Source organism: Scyliorhinus torazame, chromosome 5 (assembly GCF_047496885.1).
Source record: "Scyliorhinus torazame isolate Kashiwa2021f chromosome 5, sScyTor2.1, whole genome shotgun sequence".
NCBI classification, from domain to species: domain Eukaryota; kingdom Metazoa; phylum Chordata; class Chondrichthyes; order Carcharhiniformes; family Scyliorhinidae; genus Scyliorhinus; species Scyliorhinus torazame.
The window spans coordinates 306,378,412-306,401,284 of NC_092711.1; the positions used below are offsets into that span (position 1 = coordinate 306,378,412).

Sequence of the window (22,873 nt, forward strand, 5' to 3'; positions counted from 1 at the left end):
TCATACATTTAACAGTTGGAAGTTTCAGTCAGGGATCCGTGACCAACGTTTCAGATGCAAATGAAAATGAAAAAGTGCAAGAAGCAAAGGCTCAAACATGAGTCGATAAATAACATGAAACCTCAACAAGGTTGCAGGAAGAAACAGGGGCTGCAAAAAGCAGCAGATTGCAGAGTTGCATTTAGCCATCAGAATGGGAGAGGATAGAATCATAGAATCCATGCAGTGCAAAAGGAGGCCATTCGGCCCATTGAGTCTGCACCGACCATCTGACAGAGCAACCTTCCCAGGTTCCCGCCCCCACTCTATCCTCGTAACCCCAACTATCCTTTTGGACACTAAGGGGCAATTTAGCGTGGCCAACCCACCTAACCTGCACATCTTTGCACTGTGGGAGGAAACCGGAGCAGCCGGAGGAAACCCACGCAGACGCGGGGAGAAAGTGCAAACTCCGTAAAGATAGTCAACCCAAGGCTGGAATTGAATCCGGGTCCCTGGCGCTGTGAGGCAGCAGTGCTAACCCCTGTGCCGCCCAGTGAGGCCAGAAGGAGGCCATATTCACACTGTGCCTGATCTGGCTCTTTTAGAAAGCATTACCCAATTAGCCTCATTCACCTTTCCCCTTAGCCCTGCAATTATTTACCTTTGTGATGAATGATATCTGTATACACATGTACCTTTAATCCGTAGGCCCCTTTAAGATCGGGTTTGGAACCCTGGGGGACTCTGCCTCTGGCTCCGCCCCCAGGAAGCTGTATATAAGGTTACGTTCAGTAGGCAGCGTGCAGTGAGCACACTTCTCGGCAGCTGTCTGGTTCTCTGGTAATTAAAGCCTTTTGTATTATCAAACTCCTCTCCTGAGTCGTAATTGAGGGTATTTCAACCTTTTAAAGCAATTCAGGACCAATTCCGTTTTAGGTAAATGTGACGGCATTTTATTGAGAGAACACTGTGTTATGTCCCAATAAATGGTCACTTTTAATTGAAATGCATGAAGGGATTGGCTTTTCTGGGCCTAAAACGTCTGAGCACATTGGTCACCTAAGCAAAGGGAATGAAAAAAAAAAATCAGTCAATTAATTAAAATAAATGGGTCCACTGTGTTTGTTTTTCCACAATTTTTCACTATTTTCTTCACCCAAGCAATCCAATAACTCCTGATGGGAGATCTTTCATTGTTTTTTTTTCTGCAGTTCAGATTTTTTTTTTGTTGATCGCACTTGCATCTATTTTTGTTTCTGATTTACCTCCCCATAGAATATTTAGAGGGGGCTGGCTAGTTCGGCTGGCTAGGTGGCTAGGGTGTGGTTTGCAATACCACCAACAGCACGGGTTCAACTCTTTTTTTTTTCCACAGGAGATGGGCATCGTTGACTAGGCCCGCATTTTGTTTTATTGCCCATCCCTAAATGGCCCTCGAGAAGGTGATGGTGAATCGCCTTCTTGTTCCGGCTGAGGTACCTGTGCCCCATCCTTGATGCGGAGTGGTGCACCTTGAACCGTGTAAGCTAATAGAAAGCAAAATGCCTATTACAGTCCCTTGTGGACTATGGATAATTACTTACCTGCCTAGAATAATTATAGGGTTAGATGCAAAAAGTATCAAGAAATTCTGATTTCAGCTGCACGGCTAATGTGCCAGTTTGTGCTTAGCTACAATCAGAGAGGAAGGCGGAACAGTCCAGTTTTGTTGAGGGTCAGTAGTAGCATTCTTGTCAAAGGTTGTGAATTCAGAGGGAATTAAATGCAAAGACAAGCCAAACACTTTAGTGCCGTGCAGCAGGAGAGCTGTTTTGTTGGTGATGCTCTTTCTTTGTGTGAGATGTTAAACTGTGGCCCTATCTCTCACACGCTCTCTCTCTCTCTCTCACACACTCCCTATCTTTCTCTCTCTCTCTCCCTCCTTCTCCCAAGTTGGCATAAACAATCACATTATCCGAAGAGGAACAAATAAGCCTGTTGCGCACCAATTAGCCATGCGTGCCCCACGTTACAACAGTGACACACACCAAAACGTATTTGGAATATCCTGGGTTCTTCCTGAGGTTGGCATGGTGGCACAATGGTTAGCACGACAACCTCACAGTGCCAGGACCTGGGTTTGATTCCGGCCTTGGGTGACTGTGTGTACATTCCCCCGTGTCTGCGCGGGTTTCCTCCGGGTGCTCCGGTTTCCTCCTACAGTGCAAAGATGTGCAGGTTAGGTGGATTGGCCATGCTAAAGTGCCTCTTAGTGTTCAAAGATGTACAGGGTAGGTGAATTGGCCATGATAACATTGCCCCATAGTATCCAGGGATGTGCAGGTTAGGTGAGGTTACGGAGATAGAGCAGGGGAGTGGGCCTAGATAGGGTGCTCTTTCGGAGGGTCGGTGCATTCTCGATGGGCCGAATGGCCTCCTTCTGCACTGTAGGGATTCTATGGTTCATGAAAGGTCTTTTACAATTTCTTGACATACACATTTGACACCAAGGTACACGCACACATTGTTGTCCCCATGGGGAAAATCAAAGCTATCATTAAGCTCTGTCCGTGCGCAGCATGCAGTGAATCTTAACACTGCGTTTCCATGTAGACAGCACACATGGTTGACACATGTAATGTTCAGCCTGCTATTATACCCCATCGATTCTCTTCGTAAGTGGAGGAGCGTGCTGCTGTCACATGGATTGTTGCAAGGTTCATTGTGGAAATCAGTGATGCTTAAAACATTTGCCCCAATTACACTGCTGTGCTAGACCTGAGATTGTTAACATGATCTCGTCATGGTAATGGTGATATCAGTAAACCAGTGAGCTGAAAACAGAAAACACCAACAGCTTACTGCTAATCAGTCAGTTACATTTACAGTGGCAAATTCTCAAACAGCAGGACGAGGCTGGACAATTGTTGAAAATGATTGAGAATGGCTTTTGTGTTTACTGTCACACTGGCTCTGGGGACAAATAAATTAAAAGACGCTCTGCACAATTCCACAACTATAACGTCTTGACCAGCACACAAGCTTGTATGGGTGGTCTGTCTTGAATGCACAAGATGGTTAAAGCAATGACATTTCCTTTATGGACTTGTTACCTGTGATTAGCAATCTCCTAGTCAGGGGCGGCACGGTGGTGCAGTAGTTAGCACTGCTGCCTCACGGCGCCGAGGAGGCGCGTTCGATCCCGGCCCCGGGTCACTGTCCGTGTGGAGTTTGCATGTCCTCCCTGTGTCTACGTGGGTCTCGCCCCCACAACCCAAAGGTACGCAGGGTAGGTGGATTGGCTAAATTGACCCTTAATTGGAAAACAAATAATTGGGTACTCTAAATTTATATTAAAAAAACAATCTCCTGGTCCGAACACTTTTAAGAAATTCCAATGGCTGAAATAATTCTTCATTCTATCGAGCTTCGAAAACCTGTAAAGTTCTCACCTTTTTTTAACTAAGGCAATTTGATTCACCTCAGAATCTGCATTCTCAGAATCAGTTGCATCTAATTTGATTATCTCCTCACAGTGCCAATTTGAATAGAATCAGATTCGTGTCAATATGAACTGACTGTAGTCAAAAGATTAAATGACCCATTCCATTGAATACATAGAATCCCTCAGGTGCAGAAGGAGGCCATTCGGCCCATCGAGTCTGCACCGACCCGCCGAAAGAGCACTCTACCATGCCCACTCCCCCATCCTATCCCTGTAACCCCAGCTAACCTGTGGATACTAAGGTGCAATTTATCATGGTTAATCCACCTAACCTGCACATCTTTGGACTGTGGGAGGAAACCCACGCAGACACGGGGCGAATGTGCAAACTCCACACAGACAGTCACCTGAGGTCGGAATCGAACCCGGGTCCCTGGCTCTGTGAGGCAGCAGTGCTAACCAGTGTGCCACCGTGCTGCCCAGACTGGTTGCCATGCCTTGTATGTAAATGCTCACCGTCTCTTCTAACCAGGCTGCTGTTTATACAGGAGTAGGCAAAAATGGCAGGACAGACAAATATAAAAAACTTGTAATTGTATCGAGTTTTTCACAACTGTCATGATATTTAGATCAGCATATCATGGTGCAATGACACACACACTGATGGACATGCAGTAGGACCAACCAACACACACACAACATCGCAGCCAATCACCAGTGAGAGCACACGCACTATAAAAACAGGGGACACTACAGTTCCCGGTCATTCCAGCAGCAGCCAGCTCAGAGCACTGAGCTCAGAGCCTGCCACTCAGACATTCACCATGTGCTGAGTACCTCACCCAGATAGTGACAGGACAGGGTCCACAGATTAGCTGGTAATGCACGTACCCAAGTTAGCAGTGTGCTGTTACAGTTGAGTAGTTAATAAAATTGAGTTACACCATCTCCAGCCGTGTTGGATCGTTTGTACATCAGAACACCCTACACGGCAACAGCCACTGGATGTTTCGAAGCGCTTTACAGCCAATGATGCACTTTTGAGGTGTAGTCACTGTTGAAGTGCAGGAATCATGGCAGCCAATTTGTACACAGCAAGAGCCCAGAAATAACAAGTATGATAATGACCAGAAAAATCTCTTCTACTGTGAATCTGTATGAGGGATGAATATTGGCCAGGGCACTGGGCAAAATTCCCTTGCTCTTCTTCAAATTAGTGCCATGGGATCTTTCGCATTCACCCGATCAGGCAGATAGGGCCTTGGCTTAAGGTCTAAGCCAATAGATGGCACCTCCAACAGTGCAGAACTCTCTTAGCACTACACTGGGAGTGTCAGTCTTTATTTTTGACTTGAAGCCATGAAGTGGGACTTGAACATAGAACCTTGTGACTCCAAGTTGAGAGCGCCACTAACTGAGCCATGGCTGACGAGAAAAGAGGAAAATTGGCAGATCGTCCGTCAAATCTGTGCCAAAAACCCAGAATTTCTGTCACCCCCACCACCCATACAAAACATTCAAAAATCTCCTTGGGCAAAGATAAAGGTCAAGTAAAGGTGGAATGATTGACAGATTTGTGTTATTTTTATTAATTGAATGTGGGTGTCGCTGGCCCAGAGTGGCTTGCTAGGCCATTCCACAGGGAAGTTAAGAGTTAACGGGATTTCTATGGATCTGGCCCAGACCTGGTAAGCATGGCAGATTTCCTTACTGATAGGGGGTTAGTGTACAGGATCCAGTAGTTTCATTTTTGGCTGCTCATTCCAGTGGCAAAGAAGCTTTCTATAATAGGCCTCAGTCCCATGTAAAAGTTTCAGGTGAGTTGCAAATTATTTTTTCCAGAATGAGGGCATCGCTGGCTAGGCCAGCATTTGTTACCCATCCCTAATTGCCATTGAGAAGGTAGTGGTGAGCTGCCTTCTTGAACAGCTGCAGTCCCTGATGGTAGGTACACCCACTGGTCTATTAGGGAGGGATTTCCAGGATTTTGACCCAGCGACAGTCAAAGAACGCCAATATATTTCCAAGTCAGAGTGGTGAGTGATTTGGAGGGGAACTTCCAGGTGGTGGTGTTCCCATGAATCTCCTGCCCTTGTTCTTCTAGATGGTGGTGGTGGTGGATTTGGAAGGTGCTGCCTAAGGAACCTTGGTGAGTTCCTGCAGTGCATCTTGCAGATGGTACACACGGCTGCCACTGTTCATTGGTGGTGGAGGGAGCGAATGTTTGTAGAAGGGGTGTCAATCAAGCAGGATGCTTTGTCCTGGATGGTGATGAGCTTCCCGTGTTGTTGGAGCTGCACCTATCCAGGCAAGTGGGGAGTATTCCATTACACCCCTGACTTGTGCCTTGTAGATGGTGGACAGGTTTTGAGGAGCCAGGAGGTGAGTTACTCATCACAGGATTCCTAGACTCTGACCTGCTCTTGTAGTCACAGAATTAATGTGGTTAGTCCAGTTCAGTTTCTAGTCAATGGTAACCCCCAGGATGTTGATTGTGGGGGGTTCAGCGATGGTAATGCCATTGAATGTCAAGGAGCGATGGTTAGATCTTCTCTTGTAGGAGATGGTCATTGCCTGGCATTTGTGTGGCACGAAAGTAACTTGCCACTTGTCAGCCCACGTCTGGATATATTCCAGGACTTGCTGCATTTGCACGTTGACTGCTTCAGCGTTGAGGCTACCGCCCCCATTTTGAGGCCGTTATCCCTCCCACCACCGCCCACCCCCGCCACAATGCCAGACAAGGGCATTGAAAAATGAGCTTGTTGAGCCCACCAAAGATTATTTTCCCTCAGGAATTCTTAGAAACAGGAGACAAAGAAAGTTCCACCCAGACAGTTGAGACATAAGCCACACAGAGCCTTGTCATGAATAAAGTAAGTAGTTACGTTGAAGCAGAAATCATGTGGAAAGTCTGTCTAGCACGGTGGAGTCAGAACAAACCCTAATTAACTGATCTGAATGGAAGGTGCAATGGTGTTTACAGGTTTAGGCCGGATTATTATATCTGAGAGTAAGTGACTAACATTAAATCATTGCTCTCCAAAAATAATTTCCCTTTAATATAGTTATGGTAAAATGTCTACTCCATGAATTAAAGTTAGAATTATTCATTGTGGTATGATTTTTTTTTAAAGTGATTGATAATAAGATGGGAAGATTTATTCATAGCGTTGTAAGTATGACCCAGGGTAATATGATACGGTAACTTCAATAATAACACACGTTTTCCTTCCTTTTTTCTAGATCAAAATCACATTGAGTTTTGTTGTCATTTGTCGAGAGGATCACTGGATCCCAAAGAACCACCTACGTACGAATATGTAAAATTTGTTGGAAGCTTTAGATTTCACAATATTGGTGAGTTCAAGTTACAGGGGGCGATGCTCCAAAATGGAGGCTAAGTGTTCGCGCCGTCATGAACGACCGATTCTGCCCCCCACAGGGGGCCAGCACAGCGCTGGAGGGGTTCACGCCGCTTCACCCTCCCTTCCCGGCGCCAAATGGACGCCGCGCCAACCCGCGCATGCGTAGTTGGGTCGCGCCAACCCGTGCATGCGTAGTTGGGTCGCGCCAACCCGTGCATGCGCGGGAGACTTCTTCAGCGCGCCGACCCCTACGCAAATGGTGTGGGGGATCAGAAGACGGCCGCGCAACTAAGTAGGCCCGGGTGGGGGGGGGGGGGGGGGAAGAGGCCAGCCTGCCGATCGGTGGGCCCCGATCGTGGGCCAGAACCCATCGAAGGCCCCACCCCGGTGAAGAAGTGCTTTTCACGGCCCCAAGGCCGCCCCCCCAGCGACCAGGGGTGAACGACGCCGGCGGGACTCTGTCATATCCGCGCAGCCGCTCGGCCCATCTGGGCCCCGCCGATTCCAGCGGCCGGCGCCACGTCAAACGCGCCGGCGCAAATGGCGCCGATTCTGCGCACCTCGGAGAATCACGCGCCAGCGTTGGGCATCGTGGCGTGGTTGAGGCGATTCTCCGGCTCGCCGCGGGGCTCAGAGAATCGCGCCCACAATGTTTTACATGTCCTGCGCTTATTAATTATTTCAAGATCAACAGGAGATCAAAAACAGTTTAACAATCCCCTTGTGGCTCTTCTACTGAAACCATAAATTATTGAATTTAAATTATTTTTTTAAGAATCTTTTTTGTCACAAGTAGGCTGACATTAACACTGCAATGAAGTTACTGTGAAAATCCCCTAGTCGCCATACTCCGGCGCCTGTTCGGGTACACAGAGGGAGAATTCAGAATGTCCAACACCTAACAGCACGTCTTTCGGACTTGTGGGAGGAAACCGGAGTACCCGGAGGAAACCCACGCAGACACGGGGAGAATGTGCAGACTCTGCACAGACAGTGACCAAAGCCGGGAATCGAACCTGGGACCTTGGAGCTGTGAAGGAACCACCCTGATGCCATGCCGCCATAGATTTTATAAATCATTCGGCTGAACATGCTCCGCAGGGCTCCAATGTCAGGGCCAAATGGGGGCGCTGAACCCACACTTGCGGAAGCAGTCTTCCCGTAGGAGACCTCCCAATTAGTGCCTCCGAGCTCGCCGTCCTATTAAGGATGGCAGGTAGGTTCTCAATGCTCTCGGGCCCAGTCAGTGGTCTGGCAGCTCTGAGGCCTTGGCATCCCCATTAGGGCAGGTGGGCACTGCTGAGGCAGGACTGTCAGTGCCCTTCAACATGGAGATGCCCTAACTGGGCCATTCATCAGGGATTTTAAAAAGGAGCTCAATACCGGAATGTCAAACGATTTGAATGGGAAACTAGTCCAATGGATTGCTCCCAACCGCGACTGTGGCCTTTTATAAATGTATACCCCCTTGTAGCGCCTTCTGGCTCGGATAACCCTCTGGCCTGCAGCCTCCATTGAGCTGGTGGCCTTCGTACACAGCGGGGGGAGGGCCGAGCGACATCCTGCCTGTGGCAAATTGCAAAAAGGCAGCAAAATTGCCCCTAACCTCATCAATTCAAGTTGGTCATCATCCTCCACGATCTGGAGGCAGCCAACCCACTTCCAAGCCTGCCCTGGAAAGGATTCCTAGTAGCGCCAATGCGTCAGGGCGCCATCTCAACAGAACTCCCCGCTATTTCCTCCCCCCACCCCCATCTCCACGCCAACCATCAGAGCACTGGGAAATGTTAGCCTATTTCATCAGAAGGACGCATCCAGTTTTAAAATTCAGCTTTTACAATACTTGCACAATGTTTTACAATGTGTACTGTGTAGGCGCCAGTGGAAGCGAAACTGTTTCTCGTGTCCTGAAAAGGTAACTATTGTCATTCCAGTGCCTATGTCTTCTTGTAATGGCTTTGAAACAGCCATTTCAAGGTCATTTCGATCTGCAGCAAAGGAACAAATCTGCCTTGTGGCTACCGTGCGCCTTGTCATCCCACAATTTTTAAAGGTGAGTACAATAAACATATTGATTTTTGGACCGTCTTCAAATCTGCAGGGTGAAATTTGAATAAAAGAGGGAAGCTGCTGATTTCTTAATGCAGCCCTTTTGCATTAACATAATTTTAATTAAAGTGCCATGTTATTGCAAAATGTAAAATATGAATACATCTGTAAACGAGAGTGGCTAATTTAATTCTGTAATATCCACTCACATCTTAATGAGGATGTCTTTTATGTTGTATGATGTCTTTCTGCAGAGGTTTTGTTTCCTTATTGGTGCTACAAGATCTCCCATGGTGGTGTTTGTTATTTACATGACTAAGATCATGAAGAATTTGTTTTCCCTGTGGTTTACATCCCACGGGGAATTTCCAAAAGCTGCAGCTGGCTCAATTAGCAAGTCTCTCTCAAAGTCCTACAGCCAGGCCTTGTACTGGTGGTCAATGGCTTTGGGCAGCGCTGTCTCACTCACACTGCCTTCAATGTCCACGCCTACCACTGAAACATCCAGTTTACAATGTCTTCTGCCCCAACCTAAATATGAATGCACCAACCCTACCACGTCGCTCCCATTAAAAATAAGATCATCCCACATGTTGAAGGGGATTTTGCACCCCCTCCCATTTTCAGCAGGCAGGAATGGTAGAATGGCAGAGAATCGAGGGGGAGTCTCAAAGAGGATTTCCATGCTCGATTGACCCAACCCCACGCCAGTGATGTTCCCACCATGCAATAGCAGGAACCCCATTTGAATTTGTTAGTGGGCCTCCCCACTGGAAAACCCCCCTATGTAGGTAAGACCCAACCAGCGGTGTGATGCCACACCGTCAGCGTTCCCGACAGGTTTTTACAAATGGGGAACTTACAAAAAAACCCATCAGGGGTGCACAGTGGGGGGAAAGGAGTCATGACTAGAAAGTACCCTCGTACAGCCCGCTGGCAACGCCCCAAGTGTCCTGGAAGCGGTGGGGGGTGGATTCCCCAGACGGATTCCATGTCCGTCAGGTGTTCTTTTTCTAAGTTATTTTTACATTGGGCGCCCTTGATGTGTCCGGAGCCGAGGTTGCTGGTGGGGCATACGCATTCAGTGCCCGCCCTGCCCGCATTTCGTCGTGGGGCCCACCCCCAGCACTTTTTCCAGAGTGTTAAAAAATTTGGCGGGAAAAGCCGGCAGCGCAGCCAGCAGGCTGCTTTCCGATTTTCGCACCCGAGTCGACACTCTGAAAACAAATTAGAAAATTCCACCCATTAAATCCACAAGAGCTTTCAACATCCGAATAAGTAAAATTTTGTAGAGAGATTTAGATTTCACAATATTGGCAATATTTTATGTGTCCTACTCTTATTAATGAATTTAAGGTCAACAAGAGATTGGAAATGGTTTAACATTTCCCTTGTGGATCTTATACTAAAGCTCAGCAATTTTAATTTATTGACTCAAACTCTCTATATATAAATATACATATAATATATAACATATATCTACTTGTTTTATTTTTAAGCTTCATTGGTACATAATTGTTATTTATCTGCCTGCTGGCATGCATTGTTATAGAGTACTCTGGGTATTGTAGACTCACAGCCTACAATGCCCAAGCAGCAACTCCATCTTTCTCTCCGTCTGTTTCCTTCTCTCTCTCGCTCTCTTCCTCTCCAGTAATCCAGAGGCCCAGGCTGATGGGGGCATAGGTTCAAACCATACCACATCAGCAGGGGGAATTTAAATTAAATTAATTAATTAATAATGGTGACCATGGCAACTATCATCGATTGTCGTAACAACCCATTTGATTCACCAATTTCCTTTAGGGAAGAAAGTCTACCGTCCTTACCCGGTCTGCCCTATACGTGACTCCGGACCCACAGCAAGGTGATTGACTCTTAACTCCCTTCCGAGTTGGCTGAGCAAGCCACTCAGTATTAAGGGCCGTTCAGAATGTGCAACAAATGCTGGCCTCCCCAGCAAAGCCAACATCCTGTGAACGGATAAAGGGAAAAAAGCACACACACAAAGACTTGCCCTCAAGAGCAGAAACTCCCCAATAATCAAGAGACTCCAGCTAAAGGTGGCACGATGCACAGAGATTAGCACTGCTGCCTCACAGTGCCAGGGACTCGGGTTCAATTCCGACCTTGAGTGACTGTCTGTGTGGAGATTGCACTTTCTCCCAGTGTCTGCGTGGGTTTCCTCCGGGTGCTCCAGTTTCCTCCCACAGACCAAAGATGTGCAGGTTAGGTGGATCGGCCATGCTAAATTTCCCCTTAGTGTCCAAAGATGTGCAGGTTAGGTGGGGTTATGGGGATTGGACGGGAGAGTGGGCCTAACTGGGGTGCTCTTTCTGAGGGTCGGTGCAGTCTCGATGGGCGGAATAGCCCCCTCCTGCACTGTGGGGTTCTATGGATTCTATTAATTAAGCCCAGGCTTTACAGTGAGATGTCTATAAGGAAAGAGGGAGTGAATTTCTTTTAGGCTACAGCACGTCAAATGCATATCCAAATGTTTTGAGGTATTTTTGTCTCTATTACACTTTCATATAGTTGGTTGCCAGACCCCCAACACCCTCCTGGTGAAAGAATTACTCCTCAACTCACCTCTAATCCTTGTACCAATTACTTCACCAATTCTATGCTCCCTGGTTATTGACCTCGCGACATCTAACTCCATCAACATTTCCTTCCAAAGCAACTAAAAGTGAATGTGATTTCCACACATTTTTCCCACTGTTGTTTCAATAATATGTCTTTGAAATTGTTTAAACACTTGATAGTTATGTCTGCATACCACTGAACAACAAATATCTACAAAAGGATACAGATGGGACTTTGCCGCACCTCTGCTACTGAAATTCTCATTCATATCTTTGCTAACTCTGGACTTGACTCTTCCAGCACACTCCTGGCTTCTCTCCCACATTCTGCCCTCTGTAAACTTGATGGCACCCAAAATTCTGCTGCCTGTGTCGTGGCTCAGATCAAGTCTCTTCCACCCATCACATATCTGGGGCAGCATGGTAGCATTGTGGATAGCACAATTGCTTCACAGCTCCAGGGTCGCAGGTTTGATTCCCGGCTTGGGTCACTGTCCGTGCGGAGTCTGCACATCCTCCCCGTGTGTGCGTGGGTTTCCTCCGGGTGCTCCGGTTTTCTCCCACAGTCCAAAGATGTGCAGGTTAGGTGGATTAGCTATGATAAATTACCTTTAGTGTCCAAAATTGCCCTTAGTGTTGGGTGGGGTTGCTGGGTTGTGGGGATAGGGTGGAGGTGTTGACCTTGGGTAGGGTGCTCTTTCCAAGAGCCGGTGCAGACTCGATGGGCCGAATGGCCTCCTTCTGCACTGTAAATTCCATGATCTGCTCGCTGGTCTACTTTAGTTCCTGGCCAAGCAGCATCTTCATTTTAAAATTCTAATCCCTGTTTTTAAGACCCTCCATGGCCTCCCCTCTCTCTATCTCGAACCGCCTCCACCAACCTCACAGCCCTCTAGTTTATCTGCACTCATTTAATTTTTTAAAATTCATTCATGCGATGTGGGCGTCTCTGGCTGGGCCAGCATTTATTGCCCTTGAGGGGGAATTTAGGAGTCAACCACATTCGTGTGGGTCTGGGGTCACATGTAGGCCGGACCAGGCAAGGATGGCAGATTTTCTTCCCTGAAGGGTATTTGTGAATCAGATTGGTTTTTACGATAATCAACAATGGTTTCAGGGTCACGTTTAAGGCTTTGAATTCCAGATTTTTTATTGAATTCAAATTTCACCATCTGCCGTGGTGGGATTCGAACCTACGTCCCCAGAGTATTAACCTTGGTTTCCAGATTACTAGCCCAGTGACAATATCACTAAGCCATTGTCTCCCCTGCCTTCTCTCTTGAGCCTCCTTGATTCGAATAACTCCAATATTGGTGGCTGTGCCTTTAGCAACCCAGGTCCCAGGCTCTGGAATTCCCTCCCTACACCTCTCTGCTCTCTACCTCACATCCTTCCTTTAAGACGCTCCTTAAAAATGACCTCTTTGACCAAACCTTTGGTCATCTGACTTTGTGGGTGGGAATTTCCGCACCACCACCTCCCCGCCATGGTTTTTGTGGCAGCGGAGGTTGCCCGACAAAAGGTCCCCGCCACTGTCAACGAGTTTTCCCACTGTTTGCACCTCCCGTTGCTGGGGAACCCCCAGCGGGCGGGTCGCCATCAATGGGACCGGAATATCCCGCTGGCTGGAATGGCCAGAAAATTTCGGCCAATTTCTTCTTACGTGGCACCGTGTCGTATGTTTTATAACACCCTCGTGAAACGACTGGGGACATTTTAGTACCGTAAAGGCACAATATAAATAAAGTTGTTGTTGTTGATAGTTGTAGTGTTCACTGCAGAAAAGTTCACAATCGTAGAGATTTGGTAAGTTTGATCTCTTCTGATGATCGATTGTATTTAATGCAGGAACTGTGCAATGTGGAAGAATCCTATGAAGAGTTTACATCACGGCACAGTTTGGAGTGGAAGTTCCTATTCCTGGATCACAGGTAACCCTTCAAAGCCCTATTGCTTGTGCTCTGTTTCCAAAGTCTCCTACCCGTTTACTGTCCCTGAATCTCTGCTGCTCACATCCTATTCTCAAAGTTCTTCTGCCCATTTCCAACCCCAACATTAATATTACTATGCAGATTAACTGTTTAAAAAAGATGTGAATAATAATCTGACTATGAACAGGGTTGAAGATACAAGTTTTCTTTGATAATAAATCATGGCAAAAAACATGAAGAGCGCGCTAAACATTTTTAAAAACAGAGTCCCATTTAGGGTGCGTCCAGTGGGGTGTTTCCCGTCGCGATCTAACGGTACACTGCTGTTTTTTTTTGGCCGCAGCGAAGAACACCCCGCCAAGGCCACACTTACCTCATTTCCTGAACTGGCGAACTCAGCTCGCCAGTAAGGAAGAGTATTCGCGGATCGGGCGCCATTTATAAATGCCACCCCGATCTTTCGACCCTACCTCTGCTCCTCCACCGCAGACCCCAGACGCCCCCCACTGCCCCATCTTACCTCTCAGTCACCCCCCCCCTTCACCCCACCTCTTAAGGGCAGGGAACCCCAGGGCCAGAACCCTGGCACTGACAACCTGGTACCTGGGCACTTTGGCACTGCCAGTCTGGCACCCTGGCATTTGCATATTTTTTCTCATTCAAGAAGCCAATCAGCTGATTTCAGAACGATACAGTTTGGCACAATATCAAAAGAAAAAAAAGGATTGCTGAGCAAAGTATAAAGCAATGCCACAGCAATAAATTGTTAAGTTTAAAAAAAAAGAGTTAAGTTAAAAAAATGACCAGAGTTCGAGGGGTTCAGAGTGTGTGTGCCAGGCTTACGCCCAGTCTCAGGGTGCTCACTCACTCGCCTGTGAGTGTGTGTTGGTGTGTGGTCGGAGTAAGTGAGAAACCTGGGATTGTAAACCAGGGGCTGGTTTAGCACAGGGCTAAATAGCTGGCTTTGAAAACAGACCAAGGCAGGCCAGCAGCACGGTTCAATTCCCGTACCAGCCTCCCCGAAAAGGCGCCGGAATATGGCGACTAGGGGCTTTTCACGGTAACTTCATTTGAAGCCTACTTGTGACAATAAGCGATTTCCATTTTCATTTTCGAATCACACACATTCCCACTCGCTCACTCCCACTTGCTCACTCACTCTCACCCACTTACTCTCACCCACTCTCTCTCACCCACTCTCTCTCACCCTCTCTCTCTCACTCAATCACTCACTTACTCCCACTAACTCCCATTAACTCCCGGTCACTCCCACTCACTCAGTCTCTCTTGCACGCACTCACTCACATTCAGTCAATCTGGTACACACACCAGTCAGTGACTTGAGAAGTGTGTTTGTATGAGGGGCAAAAGACAACGGCTTCAGTTAATCCAGTGATTAATTGGATGAAATTTCAACGCATACAGTTGACAAGCAGCCTGACAATGCAGAGGTAGTGAGGAGATCACGAGAGATGGTGGTAAGTTAAAGTGGGGAACCACTGCTGTGTTGGAATTCAGGATAGCAGAGTGTGTTTCCTGTCAATCTCATCCATATGGTCCTGACCTTCTGCCTTGCCAGTTGACAAGTTGACATTTTCTTTCTTTCCTTTGTTTGCCTGATGTAATGGATCCGCCAATCCACTCACTTGTTGAGCAAAGACTCTAAACTCTAAACAACCATTGAAACAGGTGGACTGAGATGGGTCAGCTCCTGACTAATCCTGACTTGAAGTGGGATGTCATTGGCCAGTGAGATTCGATTGGCCCTTCCAGCATCAGAAACAGCCAGTGGCATCCATTCTCCTCGCCAGTCGAGTTGGGTTTGTAACTTGCAACTTCTGGGCGGGATTCTCCCGCCTTCCAGCCACGTGTTTCTCGTTGGCCGGAGCCGGCGCACTATTCGCTGGCAGCAGGATTCTCTGATCCCGCCGCTGTCAATGGGAATTCCCATGAAGCCATCCCACACAGTCTGGAAACCCGCGGGTGGGGTAGGGGTGTGCTGCTGATGGGATCGGAGAATCCCGTCACCAGCAAATGGGCAGAGAATTCCAGCCACTGTCTCCTGTGTTGTGTTAGTTTCGTCTTGTGTTTTGGGATCTAGATAGGTTTAATTATAGAATTCCTACAGTGTAGAAGGAGGCCATTCGGCCCATTCAGTCTGCAGTGACTCTCTGAGAGAGCTACCTACCTAAGCCCACTCCCCTGAATCCAGCACTGAATCCAGTGCTGAATCCAGTGGGCTGGATTCTCCGATTTTGAGGCTATGTCCCCACGCCAGTGTGGGAACGGTGGTGTTTTAAGACAGAAGAAAATGGCGTAAAACGACCACAGATCCTCCATTTGGCCGGGGGCTAGCATGCCGGCAGCTTAGAGCACCCGGCACTTGCTCCCGATACGGCCCGGAGAAGTGACCAGTCCATGGCCACGCATGCGACGGCGGTGGCCTGCAGCGGCCGCGCCATGCAACATGGCTGGAAATGAGAAGCGAACCAGCACACAAAAGTGTAAAGCAAGCTGGGCACACCACATTGATCCGTAGGACACACAACCCAAAAATGGGGGGAGCTCAGTCAGTAGGGCTCGTGTCTCGGGGCCAGAAGGCCTCTGGTTCAAGACCCAGTCCAGCCCTTATTCACCATGGTATACTGTCCATGCAGATCAAACTCAAACATGATGGCATGGTGACACAGTGGTTAGCACTGCTTCTTCACATGCCAGAGACCCGGGTTCAATTCCAGCCTTGAGTGACTGTCTGTGTGCAGTTTGCACATTCTCCCCATGTCGTCTCCGGTTTCCTCCGGGTGCTCCGGTTTCCTCCCATAGTCCAAAGATATGCAGGTTCGGTGGTTTGGCCATGCTAAATTGCCCTTTAATGTCCAAAGGTGTGCAGGTTAGGTGGGGCCACGGGTATAGGGCAGAGGTGTGGGCCTGGGTAGGGTGCTCTTTCAGATGGTTGATGCAGACTCGATGGACCGAATGGCCTCCTTCTGCACCATAGTGATTCTATCGCCTTGCTACAAAAGATGTCACGGACATATCAGGCCAGAGTCTCAGGACCCCTGGATTGCCACAAATAAACTCCGACCAGCCTATAACCAGTCAAGAGCAAGCTTTGCGAAAGGAAGAAAAATCATGGTCTCCTTGATATGTGACTATTTTGTCTTGGCTTTGTCCGTATCTGGGCCTCTTGTACTCTGCTATGTTTTAGTTTTCATTTCTGTTTTAGTTTAGATTTCTGTTGAATGTTTCCTTTTAACAATTTGGTCAGTGAATGAATGTCTAAATCCCAGTTTCCCATCCAGCCGCTTTTAGCCAGGACACATTATGAGCAGGAATTTTTAAAAAGGTCAGTTTAAGATTCAGTTTCACAATGAAATTATAGAAATATCCAGTCATTGTATTTAAGTTTGTGTTTGTGAATTAGCAAGAGAACTCAATGCGGAGATTTCTCAGGATTATCACAAGCGGACATGTGGAAATGAATGCCATAGGCGGAGACTCCTATAACGGGCGAGCGGCGATTCTCCGGCCCGAATGGGCCGAGCGGCCTGCCCAACACGACAGGTTCCCGCTGGCGCCATCCACACCTGGTCGCTGCCGGCGGAAATAGTGCGAGAATGCTGGGGGGGGGGGGGGGGCGGCCTTTTGGTGGGTGGGGGTGGGGGGGGGGGGGCGGAGGGGGGTTCTTACACCGGGGGGGGCCTCAAAAGGGGCCTGGCCAGCGACCGGTGCCCACCGATCGTCGGGCCGGCCTCTCTGAAGGAGGACCTCCTTTCCTCCGCCGCCCCGCAAGATCAATCCGACATCTTCTTGCAGGGCGGCCTGGGGGAGGACAGCAACCGCGCATGCGTGGGGGACGTCATTCACGCGGTGCCAGCCGCGTCATTTAGGTGGCGCCGCTTTTACGCGGCGCCAAGGCCCGGCACGCGTAGATGATGCGGCGCCGCTCCTAGCCTCCCGGGGTCGGGAGAATAAGGGGCTAGGAGCGACCTCCGACACCGGAATGAAACACTCTGGTTTTCACTCCGGCGTCGGGACTTAGTCTCCCGATGGGAGAATTGCGCCCCATATTTTCGGATGATGCCACTGAGGGGGCAGGACGTAGATGGGAACTAGGAGGGGCCCAAAAGAGAGACCCCCTGGTGGACACCAGAGGTAACAGTGATGGAGTGGGAATAATTGTGAATGATTCTCTGACTGTGACTGGATCAATAAACATTGAATCAGTGCGGCGCTGAGGACCCGGGTTCGAATCCCAGCCCTGTGGAGTTTGCACGTTCTCCCCACGTCTGCATGGGTTTCACCCCCACAACCCAAAGATGTGCAGGTTAGGTGGATTGGCCACACTAAATTGCCCCTTAATTAGAAAAACAAATAAATAATTGGGTACTCTAAATTTATTTTTAAAAAAGAATTGAATCAGGCCAGTGCAGTGCCATCCAGCTGTATAATGGTGGAGGGACGTTAGAGGAGGATGGTGTGGCCAACCACACAAAAAGCTCAAGTCAGATAGAGGAATGATAATTCGGGCAGCACGGTGGCGCAGTGGGTTAGCCCTGCTGCCTGACGGCGCCGAGGTCCCAGGTTCGATCCCAGCTCTGGGTCACTGTCCGTGTGGAGTTTGTACATTCTCCCCGTGTTCGCGTGGGTTTCACCCCCACAACCCAAAGATGTGCAGGGTAGGTGGTTTGGCCACGCTATATTGCCCCTTAATTGGAAAAAATGAATTGGGTACTCTAAATTTAAAAAAAAAATAAAAAAAATTTAAATAAAAATTAATAAAATATAAAAAAAGAGGAATGATAATTCACCTTTGTCACAGTCACATGAACTTGGAAAGTAGGTCGTGAATATTCCCGAACCTGTTTCAGATAACCACAGTGTGTATCTAATTTTTGGGGTGATTAGTGTGTATTTATACCTTCAGCAATTACCGACATCTAAACCTTTAACAATCAGGGAGAAACTACGATAGCAACTAGAGGGTACATGATATTGTGGAAGGAGTGAACTCGATGGTTCCACCAGCCCTCCTCTTTCCCCTCGTTTTCTAATGTTCTGAAGTGGCTCATTTCTGACCTGACATGTTTTGCACAACTGTAAAACAATTTAATCGATCAGATGAGTATGAATCCGTTTAAGCCAGCCAGACGTTGAAAATGTGGGACAAATGAGGGAATTGGTGCATTGTTAGTACCTCCAGCCACAGAGTTAGTACCAATAGAATCACTTTTTCATTGGAATAACGTGTGAATCAAAATGAGCAATATGACAATCACTATTTGACTGGTGCAGATAATATCATAAACCCACAAGAATCTCTCTACCTTCACCGCACAATATGCCCAGGTATCCTCATAAACACACGCAGCAGGTCCCCAATTTAAAAATAATTCCACATACAAAACAACAGTCGCATCACACATTTAATTTGGGTGGACGACCAGGTTGTCAAACCTGATTCAACCAGCCAGGCGTCAGAGAAATTGAGCGTCGCCAAACAAAGTCAGCCTGACAAGCCTTGGAGAGGAGAACCTGAAGAATGGAAATGTCACAGAATTTGAAAGGGCAGCTACGCATTGCCATCCATTGACCTGTGCTACTCTTGGCCTGACAGGCCTCAGTGGAGGAATGGACCATTTTACCGGAGGGATTGGGTGAAGGAGTGTTCCATTTTATGACAGGGATTGAGTGGAGGGAAAAGCCATTGCTCCATATTTAACCTGCAGGAAAGACTTGCGCTTCTACAGTGCCTATCACAGCCCCAGGCATCCCAGTGTTTTACAGTCAATGAAGTACGTTTGAAAGGTAGTCACAGTTGTAATGAACATCAGTGAAAAAACATGTCAGCTGGTGTAAACCAAGAGCGGCACGCTGGCACAGTGGTTAGCGCTGCTGCCTCACAGCTCCGGGGTCCCAGGTTCAATTCCGGCCTTGGGTCACTGTCTGTGTGGAGTTTGCACTTTCTCCCCGTGTCTGCGTGGGTTTCCTCCGGGTGCTCCGGTTTCCTCCCACAGTCCAAAGATGTGCAGGTTAGGTGGATTGGCCACGCTAAATTGCCCATTCGTGTCCAAAAAGGTTAGGTGGGGTTATTGGGTTGCGGGGATAGGGTGTCACGTCTCGTCACCTTAAGTGGGGTGCTTTTTGAAAGGGCTGGCGCAGACTCGACGGGCTGAATGGCCTCCTTCTGCACTGTAAATTCGATTTTTAAAAATCTATGAGAAGGAATTAATCTAGTGTCAGAAAGTGGAGTGGAAGCAAGGTGGGGAGGCTGGGGAAGGAGCACTTGTTTCTGCAAAATTATTACAATGTACAGGCGATGTTTGTAAAATGTCTAGGTTATGGAAGGTGTATTATTTGAAAAGAGTTGCTGAACAATAATCAATTCAGTATCATATTCAAGATGTTTAAAGGAAAAGAGAAATTGAACCCCTGTTAATAAATGTGGAGGTGCCGGCATTGGAGTTAAAGTCCAACAGGTATATTTGGAATCACTAGCTTTCAGAGCATAGCTCCTTCATCAGCTGAGTGATGAAGGAGCTACCCTACTCACCTGATGAAGGAGCAGTGATCCGAAAGCTATTGATTCCAAATAAGCCTGTTGGACTTTAACCTGGTGTTGTCAGACTTCTTAATATATTCAACTCTAGAACTAGGTGACACGGTTCAAGGTTAGGTTTGGGATTGGTTGGGGCACATTAGACTGGATTACTTTACCCATCGAATAGTGAACAAATGAACTGACCAGTGAGGCACACGAGGCAGACAGTGTGGAAAAATTTAACTGCACAGATAGTTGAGTAGGCATTCGGGAGGTATTCATTTTTGTGACCAGCCAAATAGACTGGATTGCCACTTCTGGTCCTCCACTCACTTTTGTTTTATGTGCTGTGAATGAAGATTTCAGTAGTTACCATCCTGCTGTTCCTCCAAAACTAATGTTCTTCATGTGCCTTGTTCCTCTTTATCAGGGCCCCTTCGATTATAGGTTACTTACCATTCGAAGTGCTAGGAACATCTGGTTATGATTACTACCACGTTGATGACCTGGAACTTCTAGCAAGATGCCATGAACACTGTAGGTGATGGGTTAGATACAATAGTGATGGCTAATGAACTGAGTTTAGGGACAGAATCAATAATAAGATGGTGCATTGGAAAACATGTTGGAAACATAAAACATAGAAAATAGAAGCAGCCGTAGGCCATTCGGTCCATTGAGCCGGCTCTGTCATTCATTATGCTCATGGCTGATCATCCAACTCAATAACCTGATCCTGCCTTCCCCCGTGTCCTTTGAAACCCTTCGCCCCAAGTGTTATATCTAACTGCTTCTTGAAAACATACAGTGTTTTGGCCTCAACTGCTTTATGTGGCCGAGAATTTCATAGACCGACCACTCTCTGGGTGAAGAAATTTCTCCTCATCTCCGACCTAAGTGGCCTACCCCGTATCCTCAGACTGTGACCCCTGGTTTTGGACGCAGGATAGATCTTGCATCTATCCTGTCTAGTCCTGTTAGAATTTTATAGGTTTCTATGGGACCCCCCCCTTATTCTTCTGAACTCCAGTGAATACAATCCTAGCCAATTTAATCACTCCTCGTACGTCAGTCCTGACATCCCAGGAATCAGTCTGGTAAGGGTGGTAGCCTCTGTAGCGAGAATATTCTTCCTCAGATAAGGAGACCAAAACTGTACACAATAATCCAGGTGTGGCCTCACCAAGGCCCTACATAATTGCAGCAAGACATCCCTGCTCCTGTACTTGAATCCTCTCGCAATGATGGCCGACATACCATTTGCCTTCTTTACCACATGCTATGCCTACAGGCTTACCTTCAGCAACTGGTGTTTGAGGATGCCCAGGTCTCATTGCACAGTCCCTTCTCCTAATTGATGGTCATTCCATCAATGGGCAGCGTGAGGTGCCGCTCATACTATCTTCCACGTGAGTTCACCTCAGCCATTATCACAGCGGTCTACATCCCACCCCAAGCAGAAGTGAGGAAGGCGCTGGGCGAACTGTACACAGTTATAAACAACTACGAAACAGAACACCCGGAGGCCTTATTCATCGTGGCCGGAGACTACAACAAGGGAAACCTCAAGAGTGTACTGCCAAAATTCCACCAGCACATCTCCTGTCCCACGAGGGGTGACAACACTCTTGACCACTGCTACTCAAAAATCAAGGGTGCCTACCGTTCCATCCCCCGACCGCACTTTGGGAAATCAGACCATAAGACGGAGCTCCTTCTCCCGGCATACAAGCAAAAACTCAAGCGGGAGAATCCAGCTGAGAAGGTTGTGCAGTGCTGGTCCGAGGAGACAGAAGAGCTCTTACATGACTGCTTAGAGACAGTCGACTCGTCCATATTTAAGAACTCAGCGACCAAATTACGTGCGGCAGCGACTGCTCGAGAAAGGGGCCCAGGACCTGAACGAGACGGTGAAACTGGCGATTTCACTGGAGGTCGCTTTCCAGAGCCTCACTGCATTTCCGGCCGAACACTTGACCCCCTCGTGGGCTCCCGACCAGAGACTACACCAGGTCTGTGCTGCGCGCCCACCCGCTCATCATGGGGGGGGTTGCCTTGTTATTTTTGCGGCCAGCCTCAACACCCTCGACAGCACTGCCTGGCCCGCAACGCGCACTGCAACAGTTGCGGCCGAAAAGGGCACTTCGCCAAGGTCTGCCTCGCCAAGCCTAAGCACGCGAACTCTCAGACCCGGACTACCGACTCTCAGGCCCGCAGACCTCACAATGTGGCAGCGTGCCTGCCGACTCCGCACAGCACGTGCAGCTCACGGGGGCCGCCATTTTGGCCATCCTCCCCCACGCGGCCGCCCACGTGCGATCCATGGGGGCCGCCATCTTGGACGCCATCTTCCTCGACGCCCGCCAGGCTTGAACAACGGGGGCCGCCATCTTGGATGCCATCTGCTACGCCGCTCGACACGTACGACCTGCTCGGACAGTCACCGGGGGCCGGCCCAGCACAGCCGACCACGCCGCCGGTTACCCTCAACTCAGCGCAGTCACCTTGGACCAGTCGCAACCCAAGCACCTCAAGAGCTCAATGATAGCCATCCGGGTTAATGGGTACGAGACACCTTGCCTGTTCGACTCCGGGAGCACCGAGAGTTTCGTCCACACGGTACTGGTAAGCCGCTGCTCGCTCCTGATATTCCCGGCGCAACAAACAATTTCCCTCGCCTCTGGGTCGCACTCGGTACAAATCCGAGGGAGCACTACGGTAACCTTAGTGGTACAGAGCGCTGAGTACACTAATTTCCAGCTGTACGTGCTCCCAGACCTCTGCGCCCCCCTCCTTTTAGGGCTCGATTTTCAATGTAATCTCAAGAGCCTGACGCTTCGCTTTGGCGGACCCCTGCCCCCTCTCACTGTGTGCAGCCTCGCCACTCTGAGAGTCGACCCTCCTTCCCTCTTCGCTAATCTCACCGCTGATTGCAAGCCAGTAGACACTCGCAGCAGGCGATATAGCATGCAGGACAGAATATTTATTAGGTC

At 48.4% G+C, this 22,873-nt stretch overlaps 1 protein-coding gene across 1 annotated transcript in view; it reads left to right on the top strand.

Annotated features, from left to right (window-relative positions):
* Positions 1-22,873, top strand: part of npas2 (neuronal PAS domain protein 2) — a 183,856-nt gene that overhangs the window by 84,950 nt on the left and 76,033 nt on the right. The window contains exons 11-14 of the mRNA XM_072501536.1: positions 6,653-6,766; positions 8,709-8,827; positions 13,257-13,339; positions 20,311-20,417. Of these exons, the coding sequence (XP_072357637.1) occupies positions 6,653-6,766; positions 8,709-8,827; positions 13,257-13,339; positions 20,311-20,417 (423 nt within the window). The remainder of the gene's footprint in view (positions 1-6,652; positions 6,767-8,708; positions 8,828-13,256; positions 13,340-20,310; positions 20,418-22,873) is intronic.